Source organism: Notamacropus eugenii, chromosome 7, assembly GCF_028372415.1.
Source record: "Notamacropus eugenii isolate mMacEug1 chromosome 7, mMacEug1.pri_v2, whole genome shotgun sequence".
Taxonomy (NCBI): domain Eukaryota; kingdom Metazoa; phylum Chordata; class Mammalia; order Diprotodontia; family Macropodidae; genus Notamacropus; species Notamacropus eugenii.
Window position 1 is genome coordinate 150439451 of NC_092878.1, and position 22445 is coordinate 150461895.

General features: G+C 44.2%; 1 protein-coding gene across 12 annotated transcripts in view; it reads right to left on the minus strand.

Annotated features, from left to right (window-relative positions):
• Positions 1-22445, minus strand: part of SEC31A (SEC31 homolog A, COPII coat complex component) — a 73943-nt gene that overhangs the window by 12923 nt on the left and 38575 nt on the right. For 2 of the 12 annotated variants that reach the window (XM_072623971.1, XM_072623970.1), the window contains exons 17-23: positions 19735-19861; positions 17235-17380; positions 16292-16465; positions 15404-15580; positions 5589-5681; positions 4779-4902; positions 3213-3506 (exon numbers count right to left, since the gene is read on the minus strand). In XM_072623971.1, the coding sequence (XP_072480072.1) occupies positions 3213-3506; positions 4779-4902; positions 5589-5681; positions 15404-15580; positions 16292-16465; positions 17235-17380; positions 19735-19861 (1135 nt within the window). Of the gene's footprint in view, positions 1-3167; positions 3507-4778; positions 4903-5588; positions 5682-15403; positions 15581-16291; positions 16466-17234; positions 17381-19734; positions 19862-22445 lie in introns of all 12 variants that reach the window. The other 10 variants (XM_072623969.1, XM_072623967.1, XM_072623975.1 and 7 more) reach the window with 5 other exon arrangements.

The following is a 22445-nucleotide window of genomic DNA, read 5'->3' on the forward strand; positions in this document are numbered from 1 at the left end:
GGAGTCTTAAATAAAAACCAATCTCAAAAAAAAAAAACCAACCTCACTCACCTGTGCACACCTGCACATTTGTGTGTGCATACTGCCCCCCGGCCCCCCCCTCCAAACACACACGTTCTCCTAGGGCCAATAGATGACATCTCTTGACTGGGTAATCCACCTGAGTGGCTAGGCCTCAACAAAGGAGGCACTGAAAACAGCAATGGGGAGCCCACCCCCTGGACCAGCATGTTGGGGGTGAGGAGAGAAAATGTCGCCAGTGCTAATGAGGATGGCTAAGGACACAGTGTTGTCTGCAGGAGAGAACGAGGTCTGTCTCTGAGCCCAAGAAGAAGAGATCTGAAGCTACAGGAAGTGTGCTAACTATGAGTTGGGGAGCCCCAATGGGCAGGGTGGACACCGTGTTCTCAACTGTGTGGACACTCCCCAGACCTAGACGGGCACCATGCCTCTTCACCTTGGCTCACGCCATTCTACAGAAGGCGGCTACACTCATTCCATGTCCGTCTGCAGATGGGGTCAGCTCAAGGCTGGCTTGTTCCCTAGGCCGAGGCACAGCGTTTTAAACACCGGACTGAGGTGAAGGTCTATGGCATTTAGCTTGTAGCACTTACAGTCTGTCCAACTATAGGGAAGTTTGTCGTGTTTAGTTGTGTCCAATGCTTTGTGACTGCATTTGGGTTTTCTTGGCAAGGACATCGAAGTGCAGGTCTGCACTATATCACAGGCTGTTTACAGTCCAGGTGCCACTTGCAGCCCACAAAAATACAAATTCCTCAGTAAAACTGACTATGCAGAGTTCCTTTAGGGCAGGCCTGCACACCATAGGGCTGTTTGCTCCCACCAAAGAATTTCAGGCGGCCCATGAAAAATACAGAGAATGTAAAACAGGCCTAAACAACATCCTGCCTGTGGGCTGCTTTGGCGGGCCACAAGAGGCCCATGGGCTGTATGTTGTACAGGCCTACTGGAGTGGTCTGCTGTTTCTTTCTCCAGCTCATCTTACATATGAGAAAACTGATGCAAACAGGGTAGCCAGGTGGCACAGTGCCGGCCCCGAAGTCAGGAAGACCCGACACCAAACACAGCCTCAGATACATTCTAGCTTTTGTGACCCTGGGTAAGTCACTCAACACTGTTGCCTTAGTTTCTTCATCTATAAAATGAGATGGAGAAGTAAATGGCAAACCACTCCAGTATCTCTGCCAAGAAAACCCCAAATAGGGTCAGGAAGTGTCAAATATGACTAAACAACAACTTATACTCTGCCTTGAACTACTGATGTGTCTGTATCTATCCTAGAATGGATGGTTCCTGAGAGCAGGGACCTCCTTGCACAGCTGTGGATACAGCACTGTGCCTTGAAGGGCAGTGCAATAAATATTTGCTGATTACCACCCGTCCAGATAACACTTGCTTTTCCAGACCCTAAAAATGGGGCCTTCTGGTTCAGTCCTGCTAGAGATTGAAAAATGCTAGTTTAGACATTGGCAAATGGTGTTCTCAAGCCAGAAGCTGACAAGACAGTTTCCCAGCTCTGTACAAAACCATGATCCTCACAATTGCCACAGCAGACTACAGCCCAAGTGGCAGTTTCAAGGTCATGCTCAGAAGCCCACACGATGTGTTTCAGAGTACTGTTAGTATAACAGAGCAAGGTTAGACCATGCAACAAGTGCAGCAGCAGCCAAGGCCTCCATGCACGCCGAGGCCCACAAAGGTCACCTGAGTGCAGGCAGGCAGGCTGGTTCTCCTTCAGTATTTTGAAAATTAAGCTGAAGTGTCCTCAGAATACTGGGGGACTGCTAAATGATTCTGGGAGCTCTAGCAAACTGTAAAATCCCTGGGGGCTAAGTTTAGGATGGGACCAGTCAGAACTCTATTTGGTGGCCATGAGCTAGACCACGCTCCCTTTCATTCGAGAGATTTAGCTTTTACTTCACAATGAAAAATGAAGCCAAAATTCAAATCATGAATTAAATACTTATGGTAACTTTTTAAATGCACTCCTCTCTCCTCTCCACTCCAAAACACCTGAGCGTTTAACAGTAGACCTTTACATACATACGCAATTTCTATAGGCTTATTTATGTAATACATATGCATACCTTTGGTCCTTAACTAATAGGTATTCTTCAGAGAAGTGGAATTTTAGAAACAATTTCCCATAAAGCCTTTCAAATTATTACCACAGAAACTGAGGTAATTTGGCTCCATGTTCATTTAATCAAATTACTGTGCTAAAATATCTTTGAAATAAACTAGAAAACTGATGCATGAAGGATGTTGCTAAGCAAAGAAGAAAAGACAATTATGGAAGCCAACAGAAGAAGTCACTGTTTGCCTCCCTGGAGGGACCAAAGCAGCAGGTACCTCACGTGCTGCATGAGGTCACTGCCTCAGAGCACCAGGTCACCACTGCCTGGCCCTTGTTCTTGTTTCTTTTGGGGAGACTCTGGGTAGGGCAGAGAGACCACTGGCTCTCACGGCAAAGAACCAAGACTCCCACCCTGCCATGGGCTTTCCTCTTTGCACTACCTCGGATGGACAAGTTTTGGCAACTCTGGGCCTCAGTCTGCCCATCCGTAAAAGGAGGGAGTTAGATTAGATGATCACATTTATCCCCTTCTATGGAAACAGAGTGTGATAGTGGACAGAGCAGCCCTCAGGAAGCCCTCAGCTTTAAGCTCTACCTTGCACAGAGGCTATGTGACATGGGCTAACCTCTCAGGGCCCCATCTGTGACCTGCAGAGAAGGTGCCAACCAGCACTGGGAATTTTCCTTGTCTAGGATTCCCTAAATCCCTCTTTTTATTAAAGATGCCAACTCCTAAGTCCGTGGGCTTCATGTCGGTAAAGCGTCTGATGATCTATGGTACATCGTGCTTCCATAACAGTTTACCTTGAATGCAGGCTCCTGACTGATGGACTAACCCAGCAAAGGCTGCGCCACCACAATTCAGACACCTCAAGGGTCACTTACTTAACAACTAGCGTTTCTACATGGGAGATGCTGTTTATGGAAACATGGGAGAGTAAACCCTGAAACCCTGTGGCTAAATCCTCACATTCAACCAAAATTTTTAAGAAAATTAGAAACAAACCCCCAGCCCCAGCCAAAAAACCAAAAGAGAGGGAGGGGGAAGGTGGGCAAACCAAGCGCAGACCTGTTCTTTGGGACGCAGGCAGCTCACTGGTAGCAGGCAGTGTACCTGTGGGTCCAGGAGGCAGGACATAAGCGGTAGAGGATGGTGGAGCTCCTGGCCCGCCATGCTGGAAGGACGCTCCAGAAGGGGGAGGAGGGAAGGCAGACATAGAGCTGGGAGAATTTGGAGAGGCCTGGTGCTGTGCTGCATAGATCGGGGACTGCCCAGAATGGGAAGAAGCAGAGGGCACGTAAGGAGGGTTAGGGTAAGCGTTTGAGGCAGGAAGGGGGGCGGGCTGCTGTGGCTGATACATTGCTGGTCCCCCTGTTCCGAATGTATACTGTTGAGTTGGCTGATACGCTACATGAAAAGGAAGAAAGAGAGATTTATTACTTACCAGATCATATAAAATACCAACATCATAATGAAAATGAATGTTTCTCCTGGCATGATAACCCTCCCGTGTATTCTCCTCTCTGTGATATCATCATAAAACTAACATGTGGCATGTTTCAAAAAGAGATCTTCAAAGATTCGAGACCTGCAGGTTCCAAATTCATCCTGGCTATAAAAAATCGAATTACTAAACCTGAGAGCTGCAAGAAGCTTACGTTTCCCTCTGTTTTGGGGGGGGGGGGGAAAGGGCAGGAAAAAAACTATAAAGACATCTCTTGGTCTCTGCAGATGATACTATGTAGGGAGAATATGTGATCACAGTCTTTCCACTCAAAAGCTAAGGGGAGGCATAGCTTGAAATACTTAAGGACTGTATGGACAGCTTGGCAGAAAAAGGGCTAGCTAAATTTTAGCTTACATCCATTATGATTAAGGAATATTAAATAAATGACATAACCAGGCTGTCTCCTACAGGGCTTATGTAACGCCTCCTTTTTAGCTGGCTTTCTTCCTCTTGGGGCCTTTTAAAATCATCTTCTGTTCTGTCTCGGTTGTCCCCTTCCAGCCCCCTCCCCTCATCTCCTTTTGAGCAGTTTCTGCTTGTTTTTACCATTACTCGAGATGTAGTGAGTACCTGGAACAGTCACTTCCTAAGAAATAAATGTCCCTCATTCAAGGTTTACTTATTTCTTGGGAATAATCAAGTGCAATCTTTCCTGGAGCAAAGGAACATGTAGTACAGCACCGGGCCTGCAGGCTACCCCAACACTCATGAGTGCTGCCTGAACTAGGTTAAAATGCAATTGGGAAATATTTAATAACATCAATTAAAATGCAATATAACAAAGATAACATTACATTTTAAAACTAAGCCCCTATTAGGCTCACCTGCTAGATCCTCACGTCTACTTCTTTTTGAGTTTGAGAGCACTGCTAGGGAAATGTTTCTTTTATGGGACTGCCAATTCGCTATCATGAGAGTTCAGATTAGGGCTCAGGAAAAAGCTCTTCTAACAGGAACTTATCTAGATCCATTGGTCTTGGCGCTCTGACTTATTAGCAGCTACTCCCTGATATGCTGATTGAGACTTACTTTTTTAAGGAAACGGGGATTCAGCAAAGAGTGGAAGAGTTTTTTCTTCACTTGACAAGACTACAGACAATTTTAGAGGGAAAGTAGACACTGAATTGATCATGTCATGCTGGGAAAAGGGGATTTCAGGCATTACTACTTACTCTGTGGCTGCGGATAAGATGGTACCTGGGCATACATATGGCCAGAAGAGGTGGACTGTGGAATTGCCATATTAGGATTACTAGGTCCCGGCATAATGAAACCTGGAGGTGGAGGATTTTCTCCCTGGAAAACAAGAGAAAGGTTGGGTTTGGCATCAAAGATATCATGAGCCCTTCACTGGGTTTCTTATCTGGGGCCTCGAGTTCACGTCAATAAAAATCTTCCATTAGCCAAAGCACCACTAGTTACTGTGCACGCCCCCTCCTGCTTTATCCCATCAGGATTCAGGAGCCAGGTATCCTGAGTGATTTCAACATGAGAACTCAAGTGACACTCTCAGGGAAGGGCAAGTAGAAGCTGAAGGGAATAAGAGCACTGTAAGGTGCAAGAACAGCAGCAAGGTTTGTCCTAGAGGCCAGCGATGTTTGTGGAAAGCCTCTCATTTCCCATCTCTCCCAAATCAAAGGATCAGTTTAAATGCTACAAAAACAACTTTTGCTTCCCTTGAATTCTAAGGATCACGGTTCAAAAGAGACCTTCAGGGATGGCTGTTGGATGGACAGCTAACATTTTCCCCAATTCAGTCACGGGGGGTGGGGGGAGGTTGTGCCCAGAACTCAAATGAGACTTTATCAGGGAGAGAAGAGGGTAAGGGAGGAAATGAAACAAATTGTATTAAAAACCACGTTCCTAGCTCCTAAAAGCATTAAGATGCAACAAAGAGGCCAACTGGGGTCAGAGCAGAGAGCCTGGGTGAATCTATCTAAGCCAGTCAAGGATCTCTCAAAGAGGAATAACAAAGCTTATACCTGTGTGTCAGAGGGAGAGGCTGCAGGTGGATGGCTGGGAAGGGCAGTAGGAGTTTTGTTACTCCAGGTAGTGACAGTAGGGGCAATTCTAACCTGAATTAAACAAAGAAATACCAATCACAGAAAATAAAAAATGGAAAAAACCTAAAGGGCATAAAACAGCCAGATGCAAAGCAGAACTGCAGGGAGCAAAGCCACTGCCTGGGGTGCAGCTGGGGCTCTGAAAGCAAAATTAAAAGGGAAAAAAAATCAATGGCAAACCCAAGTCACGGTGCATTGAAAACTGCCACCTAAGTAGGTTAAGGATATGGGAAAGACAGCAGAAAAACTGAACAGGAGCAATAAAGAAACGTTAGCCATCATGCCACTACAATCAGGTCTGTAAATATTTCTTTAAAGTCGCTTTTTTAAAAATGAAGTTAAATGAAGTCATGGCCACTCATGACGCTCCACCACAACTAAAATGGGAATCGAAGATTTGGGAGGAAGTCCAGGGCCCCCTCATCCAACCCCTTCAATTTACACAGGAGGAAACGGATGAGCAGAGATCTCCATGACTTAGCAGAGACCGTCGGAGCTCACACTAGAACCCCAGAAAGGTTCCCTCTAACACTCCACAGCCCTCTCTCCTTGTTTTATCCAACACAAGCATAATCAAGAGTGATCTTCATGTTTCTTTTTAAAAAAATTAAAGTACAACTGCAAAACAATAAAGAAAAAAGGAAAGAAAACAGTCGGAGAGATGATCACTGCACGTGAATGAACCACAGTAATATGACAAAAATGGTAACACCACATAAACTTATTTACTGATTTAAAGTTATATCAAATTATCAAGGGAATCTCTAAGAGACCTAACAAAAAGAACAATTCATTTGGAAGAATAAATTTATAGATTCTTGAGGGAAATAATAAGAAATTACAAACAACAGGGTGGTAGTCCTATATGTTTAGTTTTACCAGACCTCACAGCATGTTAAGAAGTGGTGGTCGCAAAGCTATGTGGTACAGATTATAAAAAAGAAAAGCAGATCAGTGGAACAGAATAAGGAAGCAAGTGAAAACAGCAGCTCAGTGTTTCATAAACCCAATAAGTTACTAGGAAAAGGCCTTCCTCCCTTTCTTGACAGGAACTGCTAGAAAAACTAGAAAGCAGTTTGGCAGAAATTAGGTTTAGAGTAACATGTCGCACGACATATAAGCCCAGAATCAAAGCCCAAGACAGAAACATCATCCAAATGTAAAAGGTCACACCAGAAAAAAAAATGATGACATTTCTTGTCTGTTTAAGTCATGTATCGATCTGGAGCTTCATGTGGTGTGAGCTACTGATTTAAATCTGATTTCTGCCAGAAGGCAGTCTACCTTTTCTGGGAGGGTTTGTTGAGGAGCAAGTCCTTCCTCAAAAGGGCTGTGGCCTTAGAAGTTATTAACACTATTCTAATTTGTTCCCTTGCTCCACTGTTCAATCTTTTCATTTTTTTAATCAATATGAAAATTCTGATAATCACTGCTGCGTAGTACAGTTTGAGATTTATTACCAAGTCTCCCCATTTTTTTCATTATTTCTTTTGAGATTCTTGGTCTTTTGTACTTCCAGATGAATTTTATTTTTCTTCTAAGTCTAAACGTCTTTTCACAGTTGTGACAGTTATGGGAGTAAAGAACAATAATTTAGGCATTACTGTCATTTTTAATAAATTGAGATAAAATAGACTTGAGCAATTAAATTTCTCCAACTAATAGGGTCTGTTTCCGTTTCCACAAAGGGTGTTTTGTGGTTGTTTTCATACAGTTCCTGTGTCTATCTTGCTAGGCAAACTCCTAAATACTTTATATTTCTTTAGTTGTTTTGAATGAAATTTCTATATCTTTTCCTGTTGGGCTCTTTTTTTCCGTTGAGTGGGTAATACAAAGAAATGTTAGTAATTTATTTTATGTACTACAACTTTGCTGGAATTATTCTCGAATTGGTTTTATTTACCTCATTTGGGTACTTTGGATAGACCATCAAGTCTTCTGCAAAAAACACCCCACAGTTACCTCTTTTTCCTATGGTGATTCCCTCAATTTCATTTTCTTATTATATTACTGTATCTGGCATTTCTAGAACAATATTAAATAACACTGGTGATAATGGGCATCCATTATAAGGGACTATACTGTAATCTTCTTAGAAAGAGCTCTATTTATCTCCATTACATATAATGCTGGTTCTTAGTTTAAGACAGCTCGCTCTTACACATTTTTATCACAGAGTTTGGAAGAATCGCTTCTTTCATTGATTTTTCAAACAGCCTAGTTCATATTCGAATTAATTTTCTTTGAATGTTTGCCAGAATTTTCTCACAATCCTACGGTCCTGGTGTCCTTCCCTGCCCCTTTCGGAGTTCATTTATGGTTTGTTCAATTTCTTTTTCTGAGACTGGGTTGTTTAAATTCTCTATTTTTTCTGTTAATCTGAGTGCTTTGTATCTTTTTTTAATATATATCCAACTCATCTATGTTATCAATTTTATTGTCATATACCTAGTTTCAAAAGTTTCTGACAGTTTCACTCATTTCATCTTTAATTGTGATAAATTCTCCTTTTTCATTTTTGATCCAATCTTTCTTCTCTTATTTTGATCGGAGTAGTTAACACCTGCTTAACTGTCTTATCTGTGCCTCCACCACCAGCCTCCAGTCAGCTCCTGATTTGATCAGTCTGAATTCCACCTCAGTTATTTTGCTTATGTTTTGTGGGCAAATTACTTAAACCCCACCCCCACCCCCCACCCCCCCCCCCCCCGGCAGCCTCAGTTTCCTCAATTGTAAAGCAAGGGCATTCGACTTTAAGCCCCAAGTTGGTGATTCCAGACAAGGGGTTAAACTAGGTGATTTTGAGGCTCCTCACAACTTCTTTTGGTTTCAATTTTGTTCAATTTTTTGGATTTTCAAGATTTCTATTTTTACGTTTGGTTTGAGTTTCTTGATTTGTTGGTTTTCTAGGCTCTTTTTTTAGCTGCACACCCAATTTATTGACCAGGTATTTTTCTTTTGTTGATGAATATGTTTAGCTAAAAGTTGCACCCCCCAAATCCTGATATACTGTCTCACTGCTGTCATTATATTCAATAAAACTATGTTTTGTTTCTATGATATGTTTTTTCAACCAATAATTCTTTAGGATTAAGTTATTTAGTCTCTGATTGATTTTAATTCTTTCTTCAAAGGCCCGTTATAGAACATAATTCTTGTTGTACTACGGTCAGTAAAGGATAGGTTTAACATTTCCTCAATTGTTTGTGAAGATTTTATGCCTTGAAAACATGGCCAATTTTTGTAAAGGTCTCAGGCCCAGGTGAGAAATATATAAATTTCTTTCCATTTCCATTCAGAATCATACCCAACTCTCCCAAAGTCTTATTTAGGTCCTGCTTTCTTCTCTATGTTTTTGTTGGATTTGTTTAAATGTAAAAAAGATACTCTTGGGTTCCTTACCATTGGAGCTTTCCTCTCTAATTCTCCCTGCAATTTGGTTAATTTTTTCTTTAAGGATTTTAAATACTATGACATTCAATTCATATATATTAGGTATCAATATTGTGGCTTTGAGAATACTGTAGTTTTCCCAGTTCATTTATTTTGATTATGCCTATTTTCACTGTCACCCTGTCTAAAATCATGATTGAGCCCCTGCTTTCTTAGTTCACCTGAAACATGAGAGATTTCCCCTTCCCCCCATCCCGAGTGAATCTTTATATTTCAAGTGCGTTGCTTGTGAACAACAAGCCTTCTAATTCACTGTGCTACTCGCTTCCATTTTAAGAGTGAATTCCTCACTTTCCCATGAACAGTTGTGACCATCATGTGTTTCCCTCTCGCCTGCCTTTCTGTTCTTTTTCCTATCTTTGTTCCTTGTCCTTTAGCTTTCCAAAAAAGAAAAATGTGATGGAACAAAATGAGTTTTGTGAACACCAGCAATCTCTGTTTTTAAGGGTCTGTTTTAACTTTCCTACTCTTCTTCTCCTCCCTTTGTCCAGTCCAAACACAGGTTGTCATTTTGGACATAACGAATCTGAAACAGCTATGGAATATACAGGTGGAAATGCCCAGCAAACTTGTCTGAAAATCAAACAGTGGTGGTTTTCATAGGAAATTGGCAATACTGTCACTAAAAATGACAGCCTTTTTGTAAGTTAAAGAGCTGCTCAACTTTTCTATGACATTCACAATGAGATGTCTTCTTAAAAAATGTACATGATTCAAAAACGTGGGTAAACCAAAAATTCTCTACCAGCAGGAAAATAAAACTGCTAGAAAGAGAATGATGACCATTTTGCAACTGGTAGGATCTTATAAATGTACATTTCCACAAGAATAACTGTAGCCACAAGTTATAACAGGTGGTGCAGTAGACTGAGAACTGGACCTGGAATCAGGAAAACAAGTTTAAAATCTCGCTTCAGTGACTTAGCTGTGTGAGTCTGAGCACGAGGCTTCATCTCGGCTTCAGTTTCCTCAACTGTAAAACGGTGGTGATGACAGGCCCTACCTCCCAGGGATGAAACGTGTTTAATGCACCTTGCAGACCTTAAAGCGCTATGTCAGTGCTAGCCATCATCATTGTCATCATCATCAAAGAGGGAGTCAGCAATTCAGTTAAATAGGTATGTGCTCCAATAACCAGTTATTGCACGCTGCCAAAGCACAAACAGATGACATTCAGGGACTGAAATTTGAGTCTCTTTCCCATCTACCATGCAATCCAGAGAATACCTTATTTTTTACATAAAATCAAAGAATCTCAGAGTGGTAAGCAGCCTCAGGTCACTTAGTTTAACTCTGTTCTCAAAGTATAATTACAGATTTGGAGCCGGAAGATACCACAATGCCTTCATTTTCCAGGGACTTGACTGGAGTTGTGCCACTCCAGCACCTGAAGCAGGATCTCCAGACCCAGTGCACCATACAGTAGTTCATCCTCAGCACCTCATCAGTGCAGGACTCTACTCTAAAACCTTCCTGACAAAAGGTCACTTGGACTGTTCTGAAACCTGGGGTGACTTATTTAGACCAATTACATACAAGAACGATAGAGAGGTTCACAACGTGATTATGTTCTTAGTTATACTTTCCCTCAGAACAACTCTTTGATAATTAAAAAGTTCATCAGCCTCTGGAATAAATATATTGATCTAGGAGGCAACCCGCAAAAATGGCTCTGAGGCTGTAATTAAACTACTTACCTTATTTATTGACTCCCTCTTGGATACCATAGAACACAGTAAGTCACATTATAAAGCAAATACAAATGTTAAACACTCTGTTTCTAGAGGACAGTTGAACCACAAGGACCTGGAAACAGCCCAACAAACGGCCTCCGCTCCCTCTATGGCCATGAGTATGCCCATCTAACCCTTCCTCCACACAGACCCCAGAGTGACCTTCCCAAGCACAATTCTCACCATGGCCTGCCCCAAGTGGACAAACTCTCCTGGCTTCCTGCTACTTTGGGGACCAAACAGCCGCTTTTCTGCCTGACCTACAAAGTTCTTTCCAGCCAGGGAGGCTCCCATCGGCCTCCAAGCCTGAGTAGGGGCTAGCACTTTCTGAACAGGTATGAAAGGGGGCCTCCTTGCTGTTCCTCACATACAATAGCCCATCAATACCCCAGATTTCTGTACCAACTCAGCCACTCAACAGATCTCTTTACAATCCTTGGTTCTTAGCCTCTCATCTTAATTTTCTTATTTCTAAAACAAGGATGTTAACAATACCTATTGTACTTATCTCACCAAACTGTCCTTGAGGACAGAATGGGAAAGTTCCTACATTATAAAATATGAGAACTGATAAGAATGATCACAGTTATCCAATCCAATCTTCTCATTTCATGGATGAGGACACTGAGACTCAGACTGCACCAATGACTTGCCCATCGTCACATAACAAATTCATTACAAAGACTGGAATCCAAATTTCCTGACGCCAGTTCAGTTCCCTTTAGCTAGAATTCAGTAAGCTTTATTAAGTACCTACTATGCACCAGGCAGTATGCTGAATCTAGCTGGCTGTTCTCCTCTCTCAAGCTTCTTGCCCCTTAATCCTATCCCCCCAAATCTGCTCCTATCAAAGATCTTCCCTGTCCAAGGCCCTGCCACCATCTGCTGCCACTGCTTGTATTTACACCCTGCTGAACCAAGCTGGAGAAAATCACCACACTGTGGCCTGGGTCTGCTACCAGTCTCCACTAGATACCTTCACAAGGCTCCTCGCTATGGGGTGGCAATCCTTTTAACATCTCCCTAAATAACTCACTATCCAACGCACCAGAGAGGTTTTGGCAAACATGTTCATGTCTCCCAACCATCCTCTTAGTGGGGAGCCTTCCTTCCCTCCTCCTCATCTCACACTACTTAGATGCCTTCCCTGCTGTCTTTTCATGAGGAGGTGGCCTTCCCTTTGCCAAGGTCACACCTTCCCAGTACACAAGGGATCCCAGCAGGATCCCATCTTCACAGCAGATCAATCACTCCCAGTCTCCCATTTATCGTTAATCTCTCCCATGCTTACATACACGCCCATGTCTCCTCCATTCTCTGTCCCTCACTTGTTAGTCCTCAGAAGAGGAGGGAGGGATGGAGAGAGGGAGGGAGGGGGGGAGAGAGAGAAACAGAGAGAAAGACACAGACAGATAGACAGAGACGGGGGGAGAGAGACAGAGACAGAGAGAGACGGGGGGAAGAGAGCAAGAGAGAGAGAAAGAGGAAGAGAGAGAGACAGAGAAACAGAGAGACAGAGACAGAAAGACAGAGACAGAGACAGAAAGACAGAGACAGACAAAGAGTGAAAGCTAATGGAGATGGACAGGACAAGTGAGAGGTTTTGGAGCTGGAGTGTGAAGGCCTTTGGAGGCCAAGCAGAGATGTTTCTATATTAGAAAGGGCAACACTGTGTGCAGAGAACATCCAGGGGCCCATCTGGTAGGACATGGAATAGCTGTGCAGTTAGTCTGACAAGACCAGCCAGGCCAGGCTGTGCAGGTGTCACAGGCTTCTGGGACTGTCCTCCACACACTCATCCCCAGACTCCAGTAACAGTGCTCTTCTCAGGCCCTCCTCCCACCTGTCCCTTCTCAGTCCCTTTACTACATTCTCCTCCTTTCCTCCAGCCCCTCCAAAGGCTGTCCTGGGCCCTTGGCTATTCTAGTTCTAAGCTCTCTTCCTTGGTGATCTCATCAGATCCCCTGCAGACTAGAATCTTCTCTAGGAAACTGAGGCTAACTGAGGCAAGTGACTTGCCTAAGGTCACCTGGAGAGGAAGTGTCTGAGGCCAGGTGTGAACTCACAGAGATGAGTTTGCCTGACTCAAGGCCCCCCCCCCCCCCCCCCCTCCCCCCGCTCTGCACCATGGCATTCCCAGCTGCCCTCACAGACCTCCATACTTACCCTTACCTGTTTCCTTGCCAGTCCCATGCTGCCAGATATTTTTGGACTCCTCTCTCCCTCCAAATCCATCCCTAGACTTGTCGCAGCCCAGGTTTGAAGCTTCCTTCTCTCTCAAACCTGTGTCCACTCCACCACCAAGGCTGAGTGATTCTGCCTCCACAACACTTCCCTTCACTCAAGCAAGCTGGAACCTCATTCAGGTCTTCTGTGACCCAACTGCTGCAACAGCCTCCCCAGGGCCTCCAGTCTGTGGCCTCTTTAATCCCGCCTCCAGCTGCCATTCTGAGTCTCATCTCCTATCACTCCCTTCACATACTCTTTGTTCACCCAGTATCCAACTCCCACCTTCGCACACAAGTGGTTCCCCCATAACTGGAATGCACTTTCTCCTCACTTCTATCTGGTAGAAGCTCTGGCTTCTTTCAAAGTCTAGCATAAGCTTCCTGCTCCCCAATCCACCCACCCATCAGTGGTCTCTCCTCCTTGGAGGTACTTGGTATCCACTGGGGTCCACATTGTACCAGATCCTTGCAGGAAAGAACTGCGTCATTTTTGCCTTGCTGCCCACTGTCCCTTGCACATAGCCACCATTTAATGAATGTTTTGCTAACATGAAATAAATCTATGCTCTCAGACATGGGCACTCCCCTCAAAACTGCAAACTCCGATCAATCTGGGCTGCATCATCCTGAGCAGCACCTCTCCACAGTCAGTCTGGGGATCTTCCTCTGGGGTATGCACCATTGTATGGACATCACTGAGACACGCAGGCCATCCCTTCGTCATCTTTCCCTCTCACGAGGGGGCCAGCCCGTTTTGTGAGCCAAGCTTCTCTTGGAAGACACCGCCAGTGATGCCACCGACCTCTCTGCTGATAATATTTCTGTACCCTCTCCCACCCACCAGGAGCCTCTCCATTTATCTTTTGCTGATATACAACTTTAGATTCCCAGGCTGACTCATAGTATATAATATGGGTGGCCTCTGTGGCAATGAAAAGTTTTAAACCACTGCACAATTTCTCCAAGGTAAGAAAGCCCACTTCTTCATTCTGCTAAATGTTCAGCTATGGGTCTATGGGTCAGTAGGCCAGACCTAAGTCCATCTGTCCATCATAGTCCACTCTAAACAGTACGCATTCTTACTTCTCTTGGCTTTTTCCACTCTTTTAAACGATTACAGATCTCCTTTACTTGATGCCATCCTAATGCCTATAACCATGTATGCTTAGGTGTCCCCTATCCTAAAAAAACCTTCTCATAATCCTGAAGTGCCCTTAACTACCATCCTATTTCTTCTGCCTTCCACAGCCAAACATCTATTAAAAGCCATCCACACTTGGCTCCATTTCCTAGACACCTTCTCATGCCTTCATCCCTTGAAATTTGGCTTCTAATCCCACCCTTTGGTGGAAATTGCTGTCTCTAAAGTTATCAAAGACCAAACTGTGGACTTTCTTTGATACTGGTCCTTTCTCCACTACTGTGATGGCCTTCTCACCTGCCCCACACCTGGGAGAAGCTCTCTTACTAATTTAGAAGGCTTGGGTCTCTGCAAGGCTCAGCTTCTATGCCATGGCCTTGAGGAAGAATTTCATGAGTTCTGTCATTATTGAGATTTGCTTTGTCTTCACGTTGTCTTGGATTTATCTGTCTTTTTACATGTCATATTCCCCAAAAGCTGACTCCTTGAGAGAAAGGACTAATTTTTAGCACATCAAAGATCGTTAACAAAGCACCACTCAAATTAACCACTATGTTGCTACTGTTGATTCGCCAACTTCTTGAGATGACGGAAGAGGCACCAGTGTCGATATGGACTCTGTAACCTGGCTTTACTGAAAATAAAATTTACAACTTTAAGTGCTTAATAATTTAGGGCAGAGGTTCTTAATCTTTTCTATTTCATGGACCCCTTTGGCAGTCTGATGAAATTTATGGACTCCTCAGAATGGGTTTTTTAAATTCATAATTGATGAAAATGAAAAATTTCAGATTAGTGAAAACTATTTTTTTCCCATTCAAGGTCCCCTGATATTAATCCAAATGCCAAATCCCAGGTTAAGAATCCTTGATTTAGAGGAAAATTAAGAATGGAAAAATGAGGAGAGATCATAGAAGAAATTTAAAATTTACTTTTATACCTAAGAACCTATGTAATTTGACTAAATTGGGGCATAGTTTTTTTTAGAACAAATACCACAAACATCATTTAAAAGCAATTTCCCCAAATGTGCAACAGGACTGTGCTGCGTGCCTCCTTTAGGTCGCCTTCCTCCATGGAGGTTAAATGATAATGATAACGATAACCAACCTACAGTATTTTCCAAACTGAAGAGAAAGCAGAGCTAGGGAGCCCTTCCTGTGGCCTGTGGTGACTTACATGAGGATAGTACTGCTGGGCTGGAGTTCGTGGCCCCTGTGTCTGGCTCACAGCAGGCCCGGGTCCTCCCTTAGCCATGTGTTGCCTCTCATAGACAGCCCGAGAGGCCGCTTCCTGCTCTGACCCCGGCTCGCCTTGGGCCCTGCGCAATCTGTCACGGAGCTGCACAATATTTGGCTATAAAGAAACAAGGAAATCAAACAAGAGTGATTAGTCCATGACCTACCCACGTTGCTGACCACTCTGGTCCTAACAACACAGTATATTTGGAGTCTGGGGATAAAACAAGAGAAGAGAAATCACCCCCTGCTTTCAGGTTCAAAAGAGAAAGGAAGAAAAAAAGACTATGAAGGGCCCTTTATCCTTGGCACAGCCATCCCTCAGGCCTAGATGCACTCTCTTTTTCTTTCCGCCACCCCACCTTGCCCCATGTCACCCCCTCTTCCTCCAGCACACACCCCCCACCTCCATCTGTCCATGAAGCCATCCCACCAGTCTGCCCCTCCCTGGTGACTGTATTTAACTTCATGACTGTCTACAAGGACACATGCCTGTCCCTGCTCTCTCCTCTTCAGAATGGGAGCCCCCTGAGACGTGAGATTGTTCCATTCTCACATTTCTACAACTCCTGGCCCAGGTCTGGCCCCGACTGCAGCAGGCACTTCACCAATGCTTGCTGACTGATGTTCTCTCCAGGGGCACAGTTCCAACAGTCACAGACAAAAACCAGGACGTGAGGTCAGCAGGGTTTGGCCTCACATAGATGAAGTGAGCTCCTTTTCTCCAGAACTTACCACTCACTGGGAGGTTTAAATCTGACTGGGTCCCATCTGTAAACATTAATCATTCATAGAAAGAAAAGAAGGAAAAACAGTTTGATCCACTTACCTGGCTGGTGTTGGCAGGGAGGAAAGCCAAAGCTGCTGCAATGCTGCCTTGGGCTGCCAACAAACTGGCATACTGACTCATCTTCTCAGCCAAAAGAGCCCCGATGGCATTAGCATCTGACGCCTGTGTGAGCTGGACAGCCTTTCGCAGGATGACAACCTTCTCAATCAGATCCTAGAGGAGAGTGGATGAAGAGACAGGACAGGAAATGATGAATGTCCTTATCAAAAATGGACACTAACCATCAGTGATACCCAGTGCATTTCCAAGCAGAAGGGTTTTTAATCCAAAGCCTCGTCTCAGCCTCTGGCACTAACGATTCTAACAGGACTAAGGCCTGGATGACCACACCAGCCAGGTGTGGCGCCTCCACACCACCAGACACCTGGCTTCTGCCTCACCCTACACTTGGTCTAGTAAAGATGTTGGTGCCCACCAGTGTGGCACTAAAGTGAGCACCCAAGGCTGAAGAAGGCACAAGGATGAAAGCATGGCACAGAGGAATCGATTCCTTCAAGGGTGGCCAAAACAGAAACCCATTTGAACTGCAGGGGTGGGATATGTCACACTAAAACTTTAAGCTTCCCATGTTGCCATTCATGACAAAAAAAATCTCCATAAAAGGAGGAGTATCTCAGTTGAAAATACCTCATGTACATATCTGGCAATCTCAAGTTGAACCACGATTGTTTTGTTCTGAATAAGCTGACGTAAAACTCCTAATAAATACCTGCATCTCATTTTCAGCAGTGGAGTCTCTTAAATGACTCCACCTAGGAATAAAATCCCACAAAGAAAACCAAAGTTCCAACTAAAATCATACAGAAAAGGATTTTACCCATCAAGTGCTGATGAAAAAATTCCTTTAAAAAGAGAAAGAAAACCCTTTCATAAAATACCCAAAGTGCACAGCATCGACACTTTCCATTAAACAGACACTGACCTGAAGTGACAAGGGGCTGCTTCCATCCTGGGCTTTAGTCCAACATGCAACTAGTTTCTCTATGTTCCCAGCGCAGATATAACACAGACATGCCTGCGTCTGCAAGAGAGGGTCCCCTTCGTTCTCAAGCCTGGTGCCCAAGAGATCTGAAAAGGAGAAGAGGCGGGTGAGCCACGGGCAATCCAGTTGAAGAAAGGTTTTGCCAGCTGAAGGGAGACAGCATGGCACAGTCCCCAGGGTCCTGGCCTCAGCATCAGGAAGACCATCTGAGACACGCAGTGGCCAGGTCACGATGGGGGTTCCCCAACCCTCAGCCTCAGTCTCCTTATCCGTAAAAAGAGGACACTAGCATCACTGATCTCACAGGGCTATTATGAAGATTAATGAGGTAGCACATGGGAAGGGAAAGTGCTGCAGAAACATTAGCTCTTCTGTTATTGTTACTGAAGATGAACCTTCTGATCACGTTCAACAACACAACGGTCTAAGACAATCTGAAGGACTAACCCCCTCCGGAGAACGAGCTGAGAGAGTCCAAATGTATACAGGAGGACACTTTGGTTACCTTCTTTATTTTTCTTGGGCTGTTTTGTTTTTTTCTCATCTGTGGTTTTTGTATGAGACCTTTTTTTTGGTAACGTGGTTAATATGGAAATTTTTGCATGACTTCACATGTATAATATATATCAAAGTCCTTGCCTTCTCAAGGAGTGAGGAGGGCAGGGAGAGAATTTGAAACTCAAAATTTTAAAAAACATGTTAAAAACGGTTTTTACATTTAATTGAATAATTAAATTTTAAATTTTTTTAAATAAGAAGAATCTTCATAACTCATGAAGAGTAGGACATTTGGCTGCACATATTTGTTAATTTCCTTCAAATGTGTCTTTCTCCTTTACCACACATTTTTATCCATAGTTTTACATTCACTTGTTATTTACTGGGTACCTGCTATGTACAGCACAGACAAGCAAGAGGAGGAGCTGTGAGTAAGATGGGTCCCTACTCTCAGAAAGCTTCTATTCTACTAGCAGAGCTCAGCCAACAAGAATGAACCCAGCACAAAAAAGAATGGGGCAACCAATGACCTTTATGTGGTCTTTCACATTCACAAAGCTCCTTTATGGATCATCCAAACCTAGGGGCCTGGTAGGAGAGGCACTTTGTCGATGAGGAAATGAGGCTCAGAGGGATTCCACAATCTCCCCGGCTACATACTAAGTGGTGGAGCCTGTATTTACCAAACTCAGGTCTCTTCTTACTGTTTCCACACCACTGCACTATCTACATGTGCAGTGTAGAAATGGATTGTTCTCTGTGCGTTAAGGAAAAGGAAAGTCACAGGAGGGAGCAGCCACTCCCACCTGGGGGGTCCCAAGAGAGGGCTAATGTAGAAAAGCAGGACCATTTGACTGGGCCTCAAAGGAGGAACAGGATTTTTATATCTAAGGGTTAGGTTTGGGTTAGGGTCTGAACATAGTAGAGTCATAGAAGCTGCAAAGCAGAAAACAGAAACAAACTGCCCAGTTTGGTGACAGCATGCCAAACCTAAGGGAAATCAAAGCCAGAAAGCCAATCAAGTGCAAAGAAAGGCCCACCTTTCCCCAAACCAAAGAGACCCAAGTAATCCCCAGTAAAGGGGCCAAGCTTCAGGAAAGCAACATAAAAGTAAAGGAGGAGGAGGGCTAGAGCTATACAAAAACTCATTTGGAAAAAGACCTGGGGGCTTCCTGGACTGTACACTCAAAGGCCAGCCCACAGAGGGACTGCAGCAGGGGAGCAGACCTTCCTAAGGACAGAGCTGTCCAGCAGCGAGCAGCCCCTCCTCTGTTAGCTAGCATGCCCCTGACCGCAGGAGATGCTCAAGCAGGGCTGAGAGAAGTGCTGGTGGGCCTGTTGTAAGGGAGCTGAGCTGGAGCAGGAGGCCTGTGAGATGGCCTGCTGGAACCAGAAGTCTGGGAAAAGGCTGTGCATGAAGGCACCAATGTGGAAGTCAGCAGTGCAGTCACTGCCGTCCACTGGCATCCGTTAAAAGCATTTATTCTCTGTATGTAAAGTATGGCAGGAGGGTTGTGGGTGATCAGAAAGCAGAGGCCTGCTGGCGTCAAAGAGAAGGGGAGAGGAAGATAGCTTCAGGGACAGAAGGGGGAAGGGGAGACAGGCATATCTGGGGGCCAGGAGAGCTGGAGATGGAAAGTGTATGGGAGAGATGACAGGCTAAATTAAGTCTCAGGAGATGCCTTAGAGGACACGGAGTCAGCCTTGGCAGAAAGGACGGCTCTCTTCTGCTAAGATCTGGCCAAAGGAAGAGAAGGTGGCTGAGGATAGGGAAGAGGACAGAGAAGACCAAAAGAGCAGAAGAGGGAACTTAGAGTGATATATTACAATATATTATATGTATGATAATGTAATCACATGATATACATATTGAGACATAGTTACATATAATATAGAGTAACATAGACACTTAACAGAGCTCAGGAAATGATCGAGTTCTTACCACAAAGAGCTGAAAATTCATCTGGCCTAGCGTAAGTCAACACAGCAGCTAAAGCTTCTCTCCAGTTCTTAAGGTCGCAGGACTGAACAATCTCTTTCCAATTTTTCATCACCACTGCTGTGATCAGCTTGGAAAGAGAGAGTAAAGAGAAAAGTAAATGCCTCCTAAGTGCCTCCATCCTCAAGAATTAATGCTTTGGAAACACATGCTATCAATCAATTAAGCAATCAAGTATTTATGAAGGTCCCCCATGTGCCAGGCCTTGTGCCAGGCCCTGTGCCAGGCACTGGGAGATGAATCTAAAGAAAACAGGCCCTGTCCATGAGGAGCACACCCTCTAATGGAGAAGAGGAGCACACACACACACACACACACACGCACACACGCACGCACGCACACACGCACACACGTGCGCGCACACGCACGCGCGCCAAACGGTCACATGCCAGACAGCACATGAGAGAGGCTGCTCCCAAGTTTGGAGATCAGCAAAGGCTGCAGTGAGAATATGATGCCCAAGTGGCATCTTGAAGGAAGAGGTGGACACGGGGAGATGTCTGGCACACTGCAGGCAGGGGGTACTGCCAGTGCAAAAACATGGAGGGAGGGGATGAAATGTCATGTGGGAGGAAGAAAGAAGGCGTCAAGCTGGACCTTAGGGGGCAGGGTCCTTCAGTATGCACACTTCATGGGGACTGATGCCACATGACCAAGTTCCAAAATCAAGTAACATGAGAGAAGCAAGAATATGCAACAAACAAACTAAAGGAATCAGGATATTCTTTTCTACTCTCCTTCCAAGAAGACAGAATGGGAAGAGAAAGAAAACAAGCTCCTACTGAACAAGGGAAAGGACAGAAGGAAAGGGGAGTATGGGCAAGGTGAATGGAAGCTGGGCAGGCCTGTACTACCTCAGTTCAGGATTTGTTTTTTCCTCAAAGAAAAAATACTTAAAACTTCAGTAAAATAATTCTAATACCTCATTTGTCACTTTACTCACTATTTCAACTTCCCAAGTGACCTTGAATAAACAATAACAAATATGAATTTCAGTTAATTTGGAAGTCCCTAAATGCAGAAACCAAGACAGAGCAAGAGTTAATCATATGAAATTTTAACAACATATGCTAAATCATCGCTTCAGGGTGCGATTCATTCACTGGGACAGGTAACCCCGGACTTTTCTGGAGCTGCTGAAGCAGACAAAAGCCTTCCCTGATGACCAGCCCCGTTGCCCACTTGAGCTTATATCCCACGATGCATGGACTGACAGAGCAGCTCGAATAGGCATCATGTCCCTGCATCCTCAGGGCCTAACTGGGCTTGTTTGTCCAATCAGCTTTTCTGGCACGGATGGTTAGGCCAGTTTTTTTGACTGATGTGCACTCAACACGACACCACAAGCAAAGAAGAAGCTTCACTCTCGACAGAGGGTTCCTCATCAACTTGTTTTCTGAAATGGACGTCATCCCTGACAGTGGCCAAGATCATTTTTGATTTTCCATTTCCCTGTTTTTACGCTTTGTCTGATATTGATGATTAGGGGTTCAAATAAAAAGCTAATTTCTCTTGTTCTAGCATGGAAATCACCCTGTTGGAAGAAAGCCTTGAGGGCAGCAGGTGGGTCTACCAATCAACAAAGAGGCATCATGTGATACTGAGCTCTCTACAGCCATCAGCCAACTGTCTCAGGCAATAAGGAAACCTTCCTGTCCCCTGCTAATACCTCATCAAGGGCTAAAACAGGTGTAAATTATTTACAGAAAAATTTTCCATCAATGGAAAAGGAGACATGAAGGTCCACTCCAAAACCCTGTCCTAGATACACACAGGGACATATAGCATCACTCACAAGCATTACACCTCAACAATCTGAAATTCCTCTGACTGGTGGAAGATTATGACTTTTACATAGGGGGATAGCAGGAAAATTCATAAATGGATCTCAAGATCACAGATCCAGGAGCTCAAAGGTACCTGAGGGGCCATTCAGTCTAACCCCCTCACCAGAGAGATAAGGAAAGTGAAGCTTGGAGAAGACAAGGCACTTGCCCAAGGCTGCATAGTTAATAAGTGGCCTGACAAGGATCTGAACTCAGGGCCTCTGATACCAACTGAGGCACCCAATCCACTATGCTACACTGCCCCCCATAGGAGGGAACAAGGAAAGCAACCAACTGTGACTGCATACAATTAAAGACCCTGTGCACAAATAAAATCAGTCTAAGCAGAATCAGAAGATACAAATTGAGGGGGGAGCTAAACATCTCTGATAGAAGTCCATCATTCAAATAAAAAAGGAAACAGATACAAAAGCATCCCAAGAAGAGCAGTTGTTCCCCACAGGACTCCTCTATTGGACTAAAGGATAGGAAAGGCTTTGGAAAGAATACACATGATCAAATCACTTTTAAAAAAATGTTTAAAAGCACTAATAATCAGAGAAATCCAATTTAAAACATCCCTCAAGGTAGCAATATCGGTAAGAGATGGGAAAACCCACTGCTGGAGGGTGTGTAGAGGACAAACATGCTTATTTAATCTGTGGAACTGTGGACTGGCTTAAATGATCTGGAAAAACGACTTGAATATACAAGTTGTTCATACCAGACTTGTATTGACTCAGAGCATCCACTATTATAAGAATGTCCTACAGGAGCTAATAACAGCAAGAAAAGGACAATCTGTACAAAAATTCAGTTGTTTTCAAG